The sequence below is a fragment of the Coturnix japonica genome, chromosome 1 (genome assembly GCF_054131305.1).
Source record: "Coturnix japonica strain WE chromosome 1, WE-NBRP24, whole genome shotgun sequence".
In the NCBI taxonomy this organism is placed as follows: Eukaryota; Metazoa; Chordata; class Aves; order Galliformes; family Phasianidae; genus Coturnix; species Coturnix japonica.
This window is the reverse complement of record NC_140663.1, coordinates 55,596,705-55,615,450: the sequence shown is the minus strand read 5'-3', so window position 1 is coordinate 55,615,450 and position 18,746 is coordinate 55,596,705. Positions and strand designations below refer to the sequence as shown.

At 40.2% G+C, this 18,746-nt stretch overlaps 1 protein-coding gene across 11 annotated transcripts in view; it reads right to left on the bottom strand.

Annotated features, from left to right (window-relative positions):
• Positions 1-18,746, bottom strand: part of BICD1 (BICD cargo adaptor 1) — a 157,665-nt gene that overhangs the window by 53,341 nt on the left and 85,578 nt on the right. For all 11 annotated transcript variants that reach the window (XR_014943786.1, XR_014943784.1, XM_015866227.2 and 8 more), the window contains exon 2: positions 16,832-17,044. Coding sequence is in view for 9 of the 11 variants with exons in the window: in XM_015866227.2 (XP_015721713.1) it covers positions 16,832-17,044 (213 nt within the window). In the remaining 2 variants the exon portion in view is untranslated. The remainder of the gene's footprint in view (positions 1-16,831; positions 17,045-18,746) is intronic.

Here is an 18,746-nt window from a genome sequence, read left to right as displayed (position 1 = left end):
CAGATACCAGCCACTGAATTCTAAATGTTTTCCCCACACTCCTGAGTCCCTCAGAGATCACATTAGCTGAGCCTCAGGAGAACCCAAGCACAATTCAGACGTGTTCTTTGGCATTCATCTAGCGCATCACTGGATCACAGCTCTTCCTGATACAGTCTTCTTCGCTTGTTCTCATACACAAAAGTAGAACAAAGACTAAACTTTCACTCTGTCTCATTACAGGATTGCAACTGCCCTAACACAGTTCCTTCAGGCTGCTGTTTGACACTAATCATGTCAAGATTTTATTTAGGAGCTGCTTACCTAACAACGTAATTAAGAGCAGACATTCTAGTTTCATAGCAGAGGAGGTGGATTCTGAACAAATCTAAACAGGCCATTCAAACGCTTTCATCTTTCTTCTCATTCTCTTGAAAGAATGCTTTTGGCGACCCAGATAACGCCCACTGAATCTTTTCCAATAATTTGCTTCAAATGTAAGCACCATCCTGATGGCTTCTCCCGCTCTTCCTTGTTCTGTGTTCAGCAATACAAGCATCCTGCCCTGCCTAGTAAGACTGACCATACAATCTCCAGGGGATTTCTTTCTCTATTACCATTTGTGAGAAGACCACAAAGCATTTTTTTCTGCATCTCCAATCCTTTCTCCTTATTTCCATTTTTTTTAAATCTAGATACATGAGTGTAATGAGCATGTAGCCAAGACTAATTTCTCTCAAATATGTGTCATTTCAGCTGAACAGGAGCTGATGAAAGACATACAAATGCCATCTACGATAGATAAATTTAAAGAGGCGAGAAAAGAAAAACATAATCTTACATGCTGCTTATTTGCCAACGTTCATCAACAAAGTACAGCAGTGATGACAAGCTGTTTATTTGCTATAAAAACAGCATTATCCCCCCCATTGACAAAAACCTAAACAGAAATCAGCAGGCATCTCTCTCAATGAGCTGTGGGCAGAGGGATGGGCTGGTCTCTCTCAATGCTGCTTTCCCAAAAGGCTTTATGAAACTGAGCATAGGCTCAGAAACACCCTGGCTAACAATTTCTGCCTGCATAGTTCAAATAACAAACAAGATGACTGCTTATAGTTAAAATGCATGTTTTAGCTTGTGCTCCAGTTAGTGCGCGCTTAAACTGTACAACAGAGAAAGTAAATCATAATATGCCTGCATGTTACTTGTCTGAGTTCATCCTCATCAGACATTAATAATGTCATGTGTTATCAAAAGGATTTTAATACTTACCAGCTAATACCTGAGAAAATATCTTTTCTTTCTTATATGTTTGATAAGGCCCCAAAATTTTTGCTTGAAATAGAGAGTAGTACTCAAGGTTAGTCGGAACTCAACTAATCACACCTCAGCCTGACTTTCTTCCTTTTTCTGAATTACATGAAATATTTCACTTAGAAGTCATATGGGAAATTTTAAAATTTGATGAGTTTGAGTCAGTTTGATGAGCTTTGAATCAGATCCCACATTACTGAGACAGCTGCAGACTGCAAAGAGTGCACCAGCCTGTGGCTCAGCTGTTTGCACGGTGGCCTTGAGGTCAAACACCAGCTCTCAGCAAGGCTCTGAGCAAGACCAAGGGCTCATCTTCTTTCTGCCCTGGGAACTGTCCCAGAGATGCAGCTCCTATGTGCACCATGTTCATCAGGCCATCACTGGTGCTGACTGTGAGCTGCATTGATAAGGACGGTCAAGACTCTGCGTAAAGCATCTCCTGGCTCAGCACAGCAATTTGAAAACACTGAAATGCTACAGACAGGAACTCCTCTTTGTTCTCAAAGGTGTAAGAGAACTGCCTTATATACGGCAGTCTCCATTAATATGGGCTTTCATGGAAGAACAAAAGCAAATGATGTGGTTTTTCCTGCTTAGAATCTCAATTAGAAACTTGGTTTATCAACAGCTCACAACGTCGAGAGCAAATGAGAAACAGAAGGAAGGAATAGATGCAAAAGAAGGAATGCTCTGAAAAAGCTTTTTTTTTTTTAAATGGAAAAGCCAGTTGTAAGTCCCTATAATTTAACAGAAAACAAGAAAGGAATGAAGTTCACACTAAACAAATGTAAAGAAAGCTGCAGCAAGACAGTTTGCATCTTCTCTTGCTGGTTATTAAGAAGAGCCTGATAGATTCATACTAGCACAGATAAAAACTAATCAAGAGCACCTGGAAATACACGTTTCACTCAGCACTGGGGAAAAAAAGAATCTTGGGTATTTCTGAGCTTCAAGTTGCAAAACACATCACTGATGTGTGAACCTTCAAATGCAAGAGAACACAGTTATTAAAACTTGGAAACTCAGCCTCTGCACATTAACTAATCCATTAGGTGAAAAAACTCAGTTGATCACAGTAAATTTGAATCAATTGTATAACCTTAAGAACTTAAGAGCATAGTTAGAAGACAGTGTGAGCATTCAGCTAACAGGAGAAATAAAACATATAAAGAGGTAGAGGATTTGTAGAACACAACATATTTTTTAAAAAAAACACAAAAACAGTCCTACTGGAAACAGAACGCATTTTTGAAGTATTTTATCTCTTCTATGAAAGGTATTAACATGTGCTATAAAAACAGATTGGTAAAATTAGCTCACCAAGTACCCAGGGAGCTAACAGATGGCAGCACCTCTGAGGTAACAACAGCAATCACTAGTCCTTGCTTATCCAGATGATCTTTATCGTTTCCATAACACAAGAAAATGACCCACCTATCAAATACAATCCTGCATGGTTGAGGCAGAAACTTTCTTTTTTACCTTGGCATGGAAGATTATGGGCAGTTTAGACATCAGCATTACACTACTAGTAAGGCTTCTGAAACAGTTCTACACTACAACCTTATCTCTAAATTGGAGAAATATGGACTATTCAGTGGATAAAGAATCAGATGGATGGTCACAATCAGACAGTTATTGTCAATGGCTTTATGCTCAACTGGAGGCTGATCACGAGTGGTATACACCAAGGGTCCAGCCTGGGACTGGTGTTCCAAGTCTTTATCAATGACACAGATAGTGGGATTGAGCAAGTTTGATACCAAGATGAATGGGGCAGTTGACAAAACAGAAGAAAGAGAAGTCATCCGGAGGGATCTGGACAAGCATGAGAGAAGTGTGTTCATATGAACCAGATGAGTTTCAACAAGACCAAGCACAAGGTGTTGCGTTTGGGTTGAAGAAATCCCAGACAGGCATGCAGAGTAAGAGAAGAACTCATTGAGGGCAACCCTACTGAGAAGGACTTGGAGGCCCTCCTCCAGACCCACTGCAATAACTCCACATCCTTCTGGTGTTGGGGTTCCCAGCCTAGGACAGAGTAGTGCAGACAGGGCCTCGCAAGGACAGAGCAGAGATTGACAATCACCTCCCTCACCTCTCTGTTGATGCAGCCCAGGATACAGTTCACCTTCTAGGCTGCAAGAGAGAGCACAATGCTGGCTCATGCCCACCTTTTTATCAGTCAGGACCCCGAAGTCCTTCTCTGTAGGGCTGATTTCAAGGAGTTCTTCTAGTCTATATTTGTGTCCAGAATTGCTTCAACCCCAGTGCAGCACCTCGCACTTGGAAGCAAATTTTCCAGTGAAGCTTTTAAGGTATGTCAAAATGCAAGATACCAGTATGGCATGGACCAGGGCACCATGCACACACACAGAAGCTGCAGCACAGCGTAAAGTTGGGAGATGTCATGTTTCAGATGCATTTTGCTGAAGGGCCAAATTAACAGTTCCATGCTTATTGTTATCTTCCAGAAGAAAATAAATACACGAAAACTCTAAAACTCAAGGAAAACACTTAAATGAAAATCAATTTCTGTTCTGAAGAAGATAAAAATCATTTCCTAACCGAAGGCAAAATGTCTACTTCATATAATTTGTCCAGAGCAAATTGTTCTTCCCCATCCACAGCTGAACAGCAATAGGCTATCAATTCTGTGCAATAAAGCCCCACACTATAAAGCGAAAATTGCAGGAACAAAGAAAATCTGAATTTAACTGGAGAACATCTAAGCTGAAAGCACAGGCTCTATCTGTATATTTGTAAGAGGAGGCAGCAATAAATCATGTTTAGAAGCTAACCCCAATCACAGTGAAATAATGGATTCTTCTAATGGATTACAGGCAGGAGATGGAAAGGAGAAAGCCAGAGGAGAAGGCGGCACATGGCTCTGCACCATGACTCCAGAAACTGCTGAGTTACATGCTTCAGTGGAGGAAGTGATGTGTTTACTTTACTTCACTGTTGTTTTCACAACCTATTTTCCCACACCACTGAATGACACCATTATAGGGTCTGAACTATTTTCAGCTGCAGCATTAGCTTTAGATACAACTTGACCTTCAAGGCCTTAAACGGGGACAATGTCTGGAGCTGCCTCCACTACTTCAAGGAAAACTAAAAGGTAATGAAAATGTGTATGGTTTTACATTTCAGATGCTGTAAGGTGACATGGCTCATACTAGAATTTTGCTGCAGTAGTGGACAGGCTAGAAACAGCCATGGCTAAATTTCTTTAAGTACCAATGAAAAAAAATAATAAGCCCCCCTCTTTGTTTTGATGGTTGTGAGCTTGCTCACAGCCAAAGCTTCGTGCAATATGGTATGAAACACAAGACAATCCAATCTTTGCATTTGGTTCCTGATGGAAAGAAAGATTATCTTTCCAATTTGCTCTAAGTTATTGCCATAGTTTTTAATAAAATAGCAACAAGACTGAAAGAACATCTCCAATTATTATGCTGCCTTTGGAAGAAAGAGATATTCCAATTTCAGTATAAGAACGATTTTTGCTAACTATTCCTGCCTTTAAATACATTATCACAGCTCCTCCTGCCTGAAGGCACAAAGTTGTGGAGGCTGTAGCACATGACTCTAAAAAGAATCAATAATATCTCTGAGTTTGGCTAAGAACAAAACCAAACACTATTTTAGGGGAACTTACTTAAAAGTTTCAGTTTGCACGATGCATTTATTGTGTCTCCAAAGGAAATATGGCTCCCAAAAGTCAATGGGTATGAAAGACTGATTGATCTACTATCAGAATACAACTAGAGCCAAGCTGGCAGTTGGCTTGCTTTGCCGTAGTGACTACTGCAGTAAGAAGCTAAGAGTATTCTTTGCATTCCTCTCTAGGTCACCCATGCAATTCACAGCCTGAATTCAGAAGGAGGCAGGTGGTATAGCTGCCCTACATCACAGCTGATGACAAATAAAGAGCTTATTGCTATCGATAACATGCAAAACTGAGGAGAGTTTCCGAAACAGAAACATCACCAGGGGTGCACATTTCCTGTTTTAAGTTTCCAGACTCACATCAGTTTTGTTTGCTTGTTTTTACCTTTTAAACTTCAGAACATGCACTCTTTCCCTAGAGGATGTCAACATAATTTCATATGGATGAACCATACAATATATTTTTAACCTTCAACAGTAAATTTAGCATTCAGTTTCACTGACAATGGTTTATTTACAAAAATGGTAGTTTCCATTACAACTTCATCTCAGAACAAATATGGTGAAATTATGCAATCAGGTTGGGAGGAAGCCCCTTTCAGAAGTTTTGGAGTGCCAGAAAAATGTCATGGTAATTTAATAATTGGCTATTTAAAAGTGTTTGCAAGGGATAAAAACAGAAAACTACATAAAAATACAAAAAAGCTGTCAGAGGATCAACTTCAAATCACCAGCGACGTTTATAGAGCACGGAGAGATGAAGCTGTATTAAAAAATCTGCTGTATCTTCTAACCTCCAAAACAAAAATAAAAATATTCTGATGATGTCTCAAAGATCTACAATAAACTTTTAGAGTCATGGAATGGTTTTGGTTGGAAGGGACATCAAAGATCATCTAGTTCCAAAATGAGCATCAAAAACACTCAAATTATGTAAGTCTTCATCTATTTCTTTCCTGTCAAACAGCAAAATGTTTGTTAGAACTGCAGCCAAGACAAGGTGAGTACCAGCTCTACAAGATGCCTAGGAACACATCTGAAAGTATCATCAGTAAGCCTATCCAAATGTTTTCCTACACATTTTTCATTCTGCTTCAAAACATGCTTACATCTTTTTGTGAACTGAAAGTTCCCATCTTGTGAAGTGTCTGTAGCTCTGTATTTGAAGCCTGCAGGTCTACATTTGAAGACCTGGACAACAAACTCAAGCCATCCTTCTTCTGACAGTTTTCAGGAGCAAACCAAGCCAGAATGAATTTGTGGAACCTTGCTGATGACTTGATATAGGCCGAAATACTGAATTTCTCTGTTTGATATATTTGTAGTTACTCAGAAACCCAAACCAATATATACATATCATTTAGATCTTCCTCTCTTAACTCCCTTCTTTTCTCATCTGTTACCAGATCTGTGCATGCCTCAGTTGAGAGCTGCAGATACATGAGCATACCACTTGAGCAAAGCCATTTAGCAAAGATCCATTTTCCTTTCTCCATATTGACCAGAACTTTGTCTGTGCATTTTCAATCAAGTATGGCTACTAAGAAAAAACCCATAATGTGATATCTTTTTACTGCTGTTGTGTTGCTGTTTCCCTTCCTAAAATGAGACAGGAAGGAATATAGGCAACAAATAGAAATTACCCTGTATCATTAGCCATAACTCTGTGTTGCATTGCCTTTGAGCCTATGCACAAGACATGGCCCATTTTTAACCCGCCCCACTTTGATGCTGACACCGTAATGCCACAGCAATTCCTCACATACAGTTCACAGCCAGAATCAGAGCAGACATCCTGACCTGCCACCAACATGAAAACCATGTATCTATTATGATGCCTTCAAGACACATTTGGCTGAAAGAGCCAAATGCCCACCAGCCAGAATGAATGAGCACCAAAGACAAAAATTGCACTCATGTCTATTTCTACCTATCTGATGTGTTTTTAAAACAATCATGTCACAGCAGCAGACAAGCTCTGATTATGTATGAGCATCTGCACGTACACATCTAAAACATTTGCCAGCAAAAGTGCATTTCTCTCAATCCTGAAGCTTAAAAGTGGATTTGACCATCACAATGAAAGGGTGATAACACTGTCTGACCTCTGCCTGACTCACTGCCCTCCTCCTGGATGCTGACTGGCACTAACTGCTGAGAATGACTAAAAATAACCAGCTTGTCTCATATACTATAATAAGGGCAAAGGGAGAGAAAGAAGGGGCATATTTGAGCTTCTGGCTGTTCACTGCCCTGTCATCTTTCTCACATTTTTCCCCTCGAGAACCGAGTTCCTTGCAGAAAGCACAATTAGCACGCATAGTGAAAGCCAAGATCTTATTAACAATTCATACCAGTGCCAAACTAGTAATGAGTTTGGGGGCTTAAGGCAGAAGAGAGATCTGAGCACAAGAACCTACTCCACAGAGGACCATGCTCAAAGATGGCATCATGTTGCTGCATAGGGCAGAGTTCCATTTCCTATAATGTAAGCTGAGTGAATACAAAATAGAAGATGCCACCATACAGAGCACAGACAATATAATCACCCACCTTTCTCATATTTTTCAGAGTCTCGTAGACTTTGCTTCTGTGTGTTTGTTTTGTTTGTTTTATTGATGTTTTTTTGGGGGGAGGTTGTTTTGTTTTGTACTGTTTTTGCCAAGGAAGTAATTACTAGTCATCAATTATCCAAATATTTCTATTAGGTACATCATGCTCAGCCTCACTCTACATCCAACAGATCATCCAGCCCCAGGGTAAGGTTAATATTAATGCTCTCTGCCCTGACATCTTAAGACATTTCCCTAGGAAAAGGTAAATAGCATTTCCCAAAATTACCTAGTAAGTCTCAGGAGAAACCCTTAAAAAATAAATCAGTATTGATTAAAGGACAAGAAAAAAAAACACTGAAAATAAATAGGGGTTTTGAACAATTAAGAGCAGATGTGGAAGCAGTGTGCCCCAGCTGGTAATTGCTGTCCACATGTGATCAGCATGATGAGTTTCTCTCCAGGTCTAAGTACTAACAACAGCTCCAAAGGAGACTGGAAGCTATTCTGAATTTGCTTGGTAGATCTCATCTCTGAATCAACCACCCCAGTTCTGTACTTCTTAATCATGAGCAGTATCAAAAGCTATGGAGAAAGCAGACTAGGAGAACAGATATATATCTGTATGCAGTGAAGGGGAGAAAGTCAACAGCAGGAGGTTAAACCAGGCAGAGCTACAGTGCACATGGGGCTCCCAGGAGAAAAGAAATGTGACTGCACTGTTTGTGCACTGATGGCTGGGAATCCATCACATTTACTGTGGGTATAACCCCAAGGAGTCCTTAAGGCATAAAGCATTCGGCAGTTGCCAGGCACTTAAGTTTTAACACTGAAGGGCTGCGAAGAACAGCGTCCGTCTCTCAGAGAAGCTTTAACTCTTTTTCTCCTTTTTGTGAGATTGGAAACTGCTCAGGATATTATCACTAAAGGGAATTAACTGGAGAAGGGACAGCAAAATTATTTTCTTTCCTTGTTTAATATTCTTTATTGTTACTGAGACTTATGCTCGACTTACTGATGCACCCAAAGGGTGAAGACTTTGGGCAAGTTTCTCCTTCTCCTGCTGAGTTAATCTCAAGCAAAGCTTAAGCCATTGGCCTTGAGCTTTAGGAAGTTTGGCAACTTGAGTATTCCTTCCTTCTCACTTAATCCCAGGCAAATGAATGAAGTCACAAGGTAGAGATCAGCAGTGCTTCTGGGCTATTGCTTCTGAAGGGTTTACATCACATTGCAAGGATTTTTAAAAACTGGCAATGCAGCTAATCCTAATGCTGCCAAAATCTCTTACTCCACACCACCTGAATAGGCTAGAGCCCAAATTATTCATAACCGGAAAATTAATACTGAAAAGACTGATTCAGCATAAGCAGCTCATACGAGAAATGTCCAGAAACAAAAACAATTCAGCAAAGTAATATATTAAAAGTGAAACAAAACAAGGATGCACAAAACAGCTGCACACTGCTACTCTGATATTCTGCCTTCAGCAGTGACCACTCACATGAGCCTAAGACACAAGAAATGGGGACACTATATGATACATTTTCCTGGCATCTTCCCCAGCATCATGGGGTTGAGGAAATTTCCCAGCTGTGCACTAGTCCTGGACCTTCAGGTATAGTAAGCACTGACAATCCCCTTCTCTATAAAGTTTGTCCAACTACTTTTTAAACACATTTACCTCTGGCCTCTACCTCTGTTTTCTCTGCGTATTCTCACAGAGTACCTTGTCCATGGGGGTACACAAAAGGCTTTCAGATGCTACCTCAGCACAAATAAGAGGTCATTATTTCACCAGACCTTATGTAAGAACAGTTCACTGCCCGGTCCTGACTTGATTAATCAGTGCCTAGAGATTATGGAGCACAGCTGAAGGTACACCCTCTTTCATTTTCTATTTGAGGCCTTGTAAAAGACCCTTTCTGAAGGAAATTGGGAATTAGAGTGTTTGTAACAAGGCACTCTGTGTTTATGCAACAGTCCCTTGGTAATGCTCTATTATCCCGCCTGGCCTTTTTTTGACCTCCCTACTGTCCATTGTTTGACTCTTTTATTCACAGAAGAGCTAAATGCCCGAACAGTGCCAAAGAAAATAGTGTCATGCATGTGTCAGATCACAAGTTTGCATCCTAAGTCATTGTTCCGGGCTCATTAACAGGAAACACAGCAACCAAATCTGGTTTGAGTAGATTGCAGCTATATCTGGATGTGAAACCAGCAGAACAATGAGCTGAGGATCACCCCTAGAAAAGAGCATCACAGCAAAATGTATTTATCCTGCACTGGTAACCTTCCTATTTTATTGTACTTTTTGCTCATGAGGAGTACACGCTTTCAAACATGGCAAATTTATGAGTAATTACAGGACAATAAACCACATTTCAGGAAATATGAAAGCAAATCTTACAAGGCCACCTTGGGTTTCACTTGCTAGAGAGAGTGGTTTGTTGGCATACATGTGAAACAAGAACCACAAGGAAGTGTTTAGTGATAACTAGGAAGTAGATGAAACAGAATGGTAGATTCATAATTAAACCTTTATCAGTTGATAAGGGTACTCTGGAGCGGTCAACACAAGCTAATCAGGCCTGGACAGGTTTTGATGCCTATGTTTTGAGCTCTTTTGAGACATAAACTATCAGCTTATTAGGGTATTTGTCTCACAGCACCAGAAGAGGTTTGGTAGGATTACAATTCACAGCCTGATTTATTTTCTGTCTCCAAGCTAAAGAAAGCCATTTTGTGTCTTTTCAGAAAGAAGTTCAGTAAAGTTCTGAGAACAGAGACAGTAATTGAAAAAGTAATGAGTATCAGTATCCAAGTCTGCAAAACAATGCCCTTAGAAAACTGCTTCACAAACTAGGTCAGAATTAGCTAAAAAAAAAAAAAAAACCTTTGTTAGCAAACACCAGTGAAGATGAAATCCACAGCTCTGCCCCATCCAGCCTGCCTCACAAACATACACTGCTGAGTTTCTGCAGACTGTATCACAGAATCACAGAATGACCCAGATTGGAAGGGACCTCAAGGATCATGAAGTTCCAACCCCCCTGCCTGGCAGGGCCACCAAACATACACATTTACTAGATCAGGTTGCCCAGGGTCCCATCCAACCTGGCCTTGAACACCTTGAACACCAGGGACAGGGCATCCACAACCTCCCTGGAAAAAGGGAGCCTAATATCCCCAGTATCCAACCTGAACCTCCCTAATGCAACGTAAAGTCGTTACCTCTCATCCTATCTGAACAGAACTTCTGAAAGCTGAAGGAAACAACACGTTTTGTTTTGTTTAGTCTCAAGAAGCTGAAAAATTTGCTAAAACATTAGCACTTCCATCAAAGGAGGGAGAAGAATTTATGAGGGTGGCTAGGTACCAGCAAGCTGGAAAATCTCCCTTCAGTAAACTTTTCCAGAAAGAAGAGAGAGCAAAGTACCCACCAGTTGGCAAATAATAAATTTATATTTTAAGCCTAACTTAGAGCCAGTTCAATTGAAGAAAACTTCCTAAACCAAAGGAATGTAAATATAGATAGTTATAAAGACTATGCTAATACTATCCTAAATTATGACAAGTGAGCTGTCCTGACAAGATAAACAGTTCTGTTATTTCTCTGTCACTCCCTGCTCTAACCTCTATAGCAATCTCCATAGCCTGCTCTTGCATCACATTTCTGCAGCTTCTTTGCAAAAAGCAGTGTCTGCACGGAGATGCATTAAGATGAAGACACCATTAGTGATAGATAGGTGCACTGAATACTTCACAACTATTTCTTTTTTCTTCTCTAGAAATGAAGCCATTGCTGCAAATACCTGCATAATGTTGGTAGTTGATAAATAAATTTATAATGCCAGCTTTAGTTCATCAGTGAAAGTGCCAAAAGAAACTACTGTCCTTCAGCAGGATGGCTCTGTGGAGGCAGCCACTGGGAAGTACTGGATCACACCAGGAGGAAGCCAGGTGAGCTCATGAAGGACACTGCAGTGTCTAGTATCTCCATACAGTTCATGGCAGTGATCCTCTCTTGGACTTGCTTACCTTTTCCAGCTTTATTCAACAGAGAGTTGGAGAAAGTTACCTCATTTGCTATCTGCAGCTACCTTCGTCCAACCTCACAAAGGAGAGACTGGGGTTCTGGTCCATGCTTCAATTAATATTCAAGTATTTCTTATTAAACATTAATTGAAAAAGAGACTAGAACTAGTTCCCTATTCCCAGCTGAGTGGGTGTAGCCCTTAGGCGACAGTCATTCATTACAAGCTTGCTCACTCTGACCCACAAAGTACCATCCCCTCAACAAAATGGAACAGTTTCACCTAAAGGAATCTCACCCCAAAAATAGTCTGACACTGAATGCTGAAGCATTTTCTTCAGAGGGAGAAATGGATTCATATTCTCTCAGTCAGAGAAGATACCTGAGTCCCAAACCTTGCAGCAGTCAAAAAATCATCACTGAGTTGGAAGGGACATTTACAGGCTATGTCATCCAACCCCCCTGCGGTGAACAGGGATGCCCACAGGTAGATCAGGTTGCTCAGAGCCCTGTCCAGCCTGACCCTGAGTGCCTCCAGGGATGGGGCATCCACCACCTTTCTGGGCAACTTGTTCCACCTTATTGTCTTATATATGTTCCACCATTTTGTCTTATACCCAATCTATATCTCCCCTTGTCCTGTCATGGAACCCAAGTATAGGATGTTGCTGGCACTCTCTCTCCTCCAATTAGGTCAGCGCTAACAATACCCTGGGATGAGGTCAGATGGGGAAACATCTCCTTGGGAGATCCTACAGCAAGTTTTCAGTGTCCAGCAAAAGAGTTGTAGCAGACTTGAGTTCAAGAAAGAGGTGTTCCTGGACTTGACTCAAACAGACCACTAGGTGGGCAGAAAATTCTACAGATGGAAACCAAGGTATCTACTTACAGAAGGAGCCTCCAGGACGAGGGATCTATTCTGGACGTAACTACATCCTGAATTAAGCAGGAAGCGCTACGTACAACAACTCCTGTCATAGTCTAAGCCTTCAGCAACAAAAGAACACAGTGTGGGTATTTACTAGATGTGTGTTGGCATAAAAAGTTTTTAAGCTCTACTTTGGGTTGTCACGAATGAGAGAAAAACTTAAGTTCTTCCGATTCTTCCAACTGAAAAAGTATCATTTTTTAAACTGAAATAGCCTGCTATCAATTTTTTGGAGTTGCATTTAATATAAAATATAACTTTTCCCATTTCTCGTGTACATATGTTTCAGAATGCAGGTGTAACCACTAGCATGAAGCTGCATTTATAAAATGGCTATAAGCCAGCAGAGAGATTTCTTGCAATAACTCACCCAGAACAAGTGCTGACGCTTCATATCATATACATATTCCCCTCAGAGTCCAAGCCATTACTCTCATGCTCTCACTGATTAGTAGGAAGTACAAGATCTTTGTACCACCAAAGTGAATAAAACTTTTTGCTATTGATTTCAAGGGCAGAGGGGCTACACAACTTAATCTAAGATATTTTTTTTTACTTGGTTTCAGCACACAATCCCTCATCAATTTGCTTTTTCTCCCTATCTGCTTTCCACTGCTCTTATCCCTTTTTTTTTTTTTTTTGGCTGTCCAGAAGCCCAGATGTATATTGTTGCCATGGCTCATTAACAGTGCCATAACAAACCCCCCTGTTCATCTGTTATCTCTTGGATTGCAGGTACCCAAGTGCTGATTTCTTTCTGCAAGCCCAGCAGCTGCTGCAGTGACATTTAGCACCACAGACTATGAGGTTTAACTCTTCAGTTCCCCACGTATATAGGATATTTCTTCTCTTTTTCACTAGTCTCGTTTCATGAATGCAAGAGTGCTGGGAAGAGCTGAGCAGCATCTCTTCAAGCTAGACTCTTCAAGCACAAAAGCATTAATCTACCACCTCACACATATCCTAATCTTAGTCTCATAACACCTGCAAAATTCACACTGTATAAGCATCTTTTTTTTACAGCTTCCCCTGCTTCCCTCATGCATTTTCCTTTCCAGTTTCCACCAATTTTGAGGCTGACACGCAGCTCCAAGGCATTCAGCCTCCTTACAGAATAGGGACATGATTTCATTGCAAGAGCTTTCTGCTCTAGACTCTGAGCTGCAACATTTCTGCTAGTGTGGCCACCTCTGTCAGTAGGTTGTGATTGTGAAAGTGATTTCATCCTTGCTATTCACCTACAGAGTTATGCTTATAAAGAAAGACCTCACAGTGGCAGAAATGGAAGAAACAGTCCCTCATCTCTTGACTGTAAGTAAACATACTGTTTTTAAATAAATGAAAGCAACCACTGGAAAATGAGAAGAGATCATATTTGTAAAATATGCTTCTACGAGTTTTTTCCTTTGGCCTTTTGAACAAGGAGAGGAACTGCATATGCAGCTGGAAAAGGTTAAATGGGCAAATAACCCTGCTGATCTCTCCACACAAAGAGGCCATCCGCCCTAAGTTATACAGCACACAAAATACATGAAATCTGGTCTCTGACTGGCATCAGCCTATTTTCTGGTTCAGCTTATGACAGTTGTAACAATCTCCAAATAGCATTCTACTTACATATCTGACGTGCTGGTGGGAGAAAAGAATGAAAAAAAAAAAATCTACCTAGTTCCCAAGGCGCATATTTTATTTGCCTAGGAGATAATATTTTGATCCAAAACTCTTGGGAGGGAGTTTTATTAAGTCATAAATAATACCGCCAGTGTTTTACTCTTCTGATCATTTTAACATGGATCTAAAAAGCCGTCTGGGTACACAGATCCTTCGTTCATTCTCCATCCTCAGTGTAAAACAGATACTTTTGTTTTTCCAAAACATGCCTTTTTCCTAATGATGAGCACTGAAATCAGTTTGTTTGCTTTCTGAGAATGAGATGAAGGATCCCCAGGGACTCGAGTCTATTATAACAGGAGGGATGCAGGTCAAGCTGCCCTGCAGACAACAGCTGTGACTACGTAGCACATACTTGCAAACATGCATGAATTTTTAAACTCCAGGGCTATGGAATTCCCAAGATTCCTAAAAGCTATCAGCATTTATGTGAGTGTATTGTAACAGCTCAGAAAATGCTCACAGGCTTTCAAATAATTATGAATTTCTTAGCAAAATCAGGAAGCCGAACATCTTTAAAAGAGAATTCCCAGGACAGACTAGAGATGGGAGAAGGCTGGAGGCATGGAGAGGAAGACTGAATACAGTCAAATAACTTAAATCCAGAATCTATCTTTCCAGCACTCAGTAGGGCTGCTTACATAAAGCCCACTTTTCTTTCCTATTTTCCTCCAATTAAACTGTCAAATGAACTTGTTAAAGAGACAAATTACTTTCTTATTGTAGCTATCATCCTGTGGCATCTTCTATTGACTGTCTTCACACCAAAATGCACCAGACATTTAAATCAATGTTTTTTGGGGTGTTTGTTTGTTTGTTTGTTTGTTGTTTTTTTCCCATCTTAGTGCTATCAAAACTTGAAGTAAGCTATGCACTGCTTGTCAGCAGTACCCAGAACTAAGCAGACATATTTCAGAAGGGCACCTCCTTACTGTGGCCACTTGGATGTTACTGACGTAGGATTTACCTGATTGGACTGAGCTTGGTACAAGGATCAGACTCCTGAGCACAAGGTGAGATACAAGTGTAATCCAGTGTGACAGGATGCCTAACAGCCCATGGCGGTATCAATCACCTTCTATATACTACCATATTGAAATAATTAATCATCAACAGTGTCTGGTGTTAGCCCAGTCATGAAGTGAAGACACTAATCTCACTTCTGTTTGAATACACTGACTGTAGCCCCATGAAATACAAAGTTCCACACAGTAAAGGATTTATACTTGTAGTCCAATATCATAAATAAATGAATAGTCTATCAGCCTGTTTTAAATCCAAGCAAATTACTTCTCCACACTTTAATTAACTACCAGGGCTTGTTTCTGTTTAGCATTAGAACAGGAAACAACTGCAGCTGCTCCCACACTAAGGGTTGCTATTATCTCCAAAGAGATGAGGACAATCAATATTCTAGGGAGGAGAGGTATTGAAACTGCATTCTGAATAAATTATAGATCAATAACTGTGTCAGAAAATGGGAGTTCTGTGTTTGAAGGAACCTGAGGAGACCCCTGAGGAAGGAAACAAGTACAAAGACAAACACATATCCTCTGACTTGGTTGTTTGTGACTGAACCCAGGTTAAAAGGATTCTGCTCTCCTGTGAGCTTTACCCAAGCATGGGTAAACATGTAATGAGCTACACATACAGATCTTTTAGGATTTGATTTTAGGATGAGTATAAACTTGATTTTCCTTCTTATTACTTGCTAACCACTGAGACAGCAACTATAATCACGTGGTTCACTTGAATATTGGAAATAAATAGCATGCATTTATTTCTTACTGAAGTCCAACTTGTATTATGTGCAAGTTCAGTGCAACAATTAAATAAGAATGCTTCACCCTTTTGTGTGCAATAATCTTTAAACCTAGAGTAAGGGATCCTGTCCAAGGGGTTACTGTAAGTAAAAAGAATGACACTCAACTCAGCTATAGAAAACGTGATCTTCCTTAAGTCCACATATAGGAAGAGTCCTTCAAAATCACCCAAGAAAGGTCTTTTCTTGCAGCTGGATAGCAGGGAGCCTTCATATCCAAGTATTCATGAGGGAAGCAGGGAAGATATGGGGCTACTACCAAGTACTGACTTCCCCCAAGCACTTGGCTGCTTTGCGTAGAGAACTGAAACTGTAGCAGGTATGCATAGAACAATCAAGATTTGAACGAGTGGATGTATGCATGCAAAAGCAGATAAATAAAAGTGTGCAGCGTTGTCAGTTTTCTGAACGCGAGCAAGCGTGCATTTTGATTTTTAAGAAGATTGTTGAAAGCTTTATCTAATGCAAGCAACTCAAAAAATACCTGAGTAACAGTACAGGTGGTGAGAAAAAAAAAAAAGTAATTGTATGAATGTCAGAAGGGTTTTTTTTAAGAAAAAGTTACATAAATTGCACTTTCATGTAGGCATTGTAAAATACAAAGCAAAATGCTAAGAGTACTTATAAAATTATAGCTGCCTGAAGTGAGTTTTGTTCTTTAAAAATCATAATGAGAGTTCTTTTTTTTTCCTTTTCTAAGCCACAGCTCCCTCAAGCTGGCAGGCCTGCAGGAGGATCACAGACTGCCAGGAAGGTGAATATTTTTCACATCCTGTAGCATTTTCATGATTCAGTAACAATCAGTGCAAGAAACTCCAAGAAAATCACTCCCTTGCTCCTCACACACACCCATTTACCTCTTTCAAGTCTTGGACGATAGCAGTGAGTCTCTCATTCTCTGCCTGAACGTTGGTAACCACAGCCTTGCTCTGCTTCAGCTCATTCTGCATCTCCAAAATCTTCCCCAGGTAATAAGCTTCTTTTGATGCAGATTCCTGGAGGAGCGTCTCTTCTCGTGTTTCCCCATCTTCAGCCACTTTGCGGTGAATCGAGAAAGACTGTCCAAATGCCTACCAGAGGAAAACAGAGCACACTATTAAACTACTGAAGCTCTCTAAAAAAGTTGTCAACAATAATGAGCACCTGCATAGCCAGAGGGAATGAAATAGATTGGTGAGTACCAATCTCTGACCTAATAAATACCACCTTCGCAGCTTCCTAGCAGCTGAGGGCTACCATCTCATTTAGCTAAATGAAGCATCTTGAAGCAGTTCTCATTTGCAGTATGGATTTATGGCCCCTATCCAGGCAGCCACCACTGAGATCAAGATGGTGTACAGCTAACTAGCTGTTAATTACTGCCTATTTTAACTCTTCTAAATGAGGCCAATCGGTATTCGTCAATTCCTTTCTTCTCCCACTCTGCAAAATAAATCATGGGATGTGTTTAAAAATGGTTTGGATGTGATGTTCACGGACATGATTTAGTGGAGGACTGTTAAGAGTTAGGCTAGTATTGTTAGGCTGTGGTTGGACTCGATTTTTAAGGTCTTTTCCAACCTGAGCAATTCAATGATTCTATGTTTTGTTTTAAAGCATCCAAACAACTCCAAATCTTTCCAAGTTTCTAAAGCATTTTCCATCTTCTGTGTTCTTTTCTGAGAGCAGCTGACCTCATAATACGAATAAAAAGGCTTCTTGTAACTTTGAACCATACGGTCTAACTGGCAATTTCAAAAAATAAAACAAGGCATCTTATATCCTGGATTTAGCCCAGCACAGGAAAAAGGTCCCTCATCTATCTTAACTCAAAGAAAATGTATTTGCACTGAAAGGTTTGGGCTTTTTTTCCAATGCAGGAGGTATTATGTCTCGTAAGTCACTCTAGTATCTGTTCATTCAGAGGAAAATTCTTCCTGAACCCCTAACTTCTGCCCAGATCCATTAAACCATAATGTTTAGTACACATTTGTACCTGCTGTACCCAGTGGCCTCCTTTGCCTTCCCATCATTAGGATCTACTTGCCAGTGGAAATCATTGTTTTATTGTTATTTATAGCCTTCAGAACTAAGTTTTACTGGCACTGCAGCAGCCCCTTAGAAACTTCAAAGCAAAACTGTTCAAAAAACTTTGCTGCTTTTAAGTCTACTTGGAGATTCCTGTGAACTCAGCATTAAAGGATTCTAAAAATATTCAATAATGTATTAACCCAGCTGTCTTCTCCAAAGACTGCAAGTGACTGAAATAGCAAGCATCAGCAATTTGCTGAATAGGATTTTCCCAATAACATGAAACTGAATTTAATGAAACTGTTAAACACTGGTTCAGTCACCCTGTCTGTAAATATAGGAAGGCTTTCAGGAACACCGCTAATAAATTTTATCTTACAAAATATGATGATATTCAGTGGCTCACTGTTCCTAATTTGAGACCTAAGCAAAAAGTTCCAGTATAATAGATACCCTTCAGGACAAATGCAAAGGACATGTATCAAAGGGAAAAACCAATACACAGAACAGAATATAAGACTGCCAGGGATAGAGAAGCTCATGAAGAAATGGGAGCTGGAGCTCCTTCTAACAGTGGGCTACAGTTAAAATAAAACATATGGATAAAAACCACATCAATTATGGCCTTTCATATACATACTACATTTTCCTCAAATTTAGTGTGAGTGTGTACATTAGTACCTGTAATGTCTAAGAATGGTAAAGAATACAGATACTGAGGAAGGTGGCTGGATATGTAGTTCTCAGAAATTCTACTTGGCT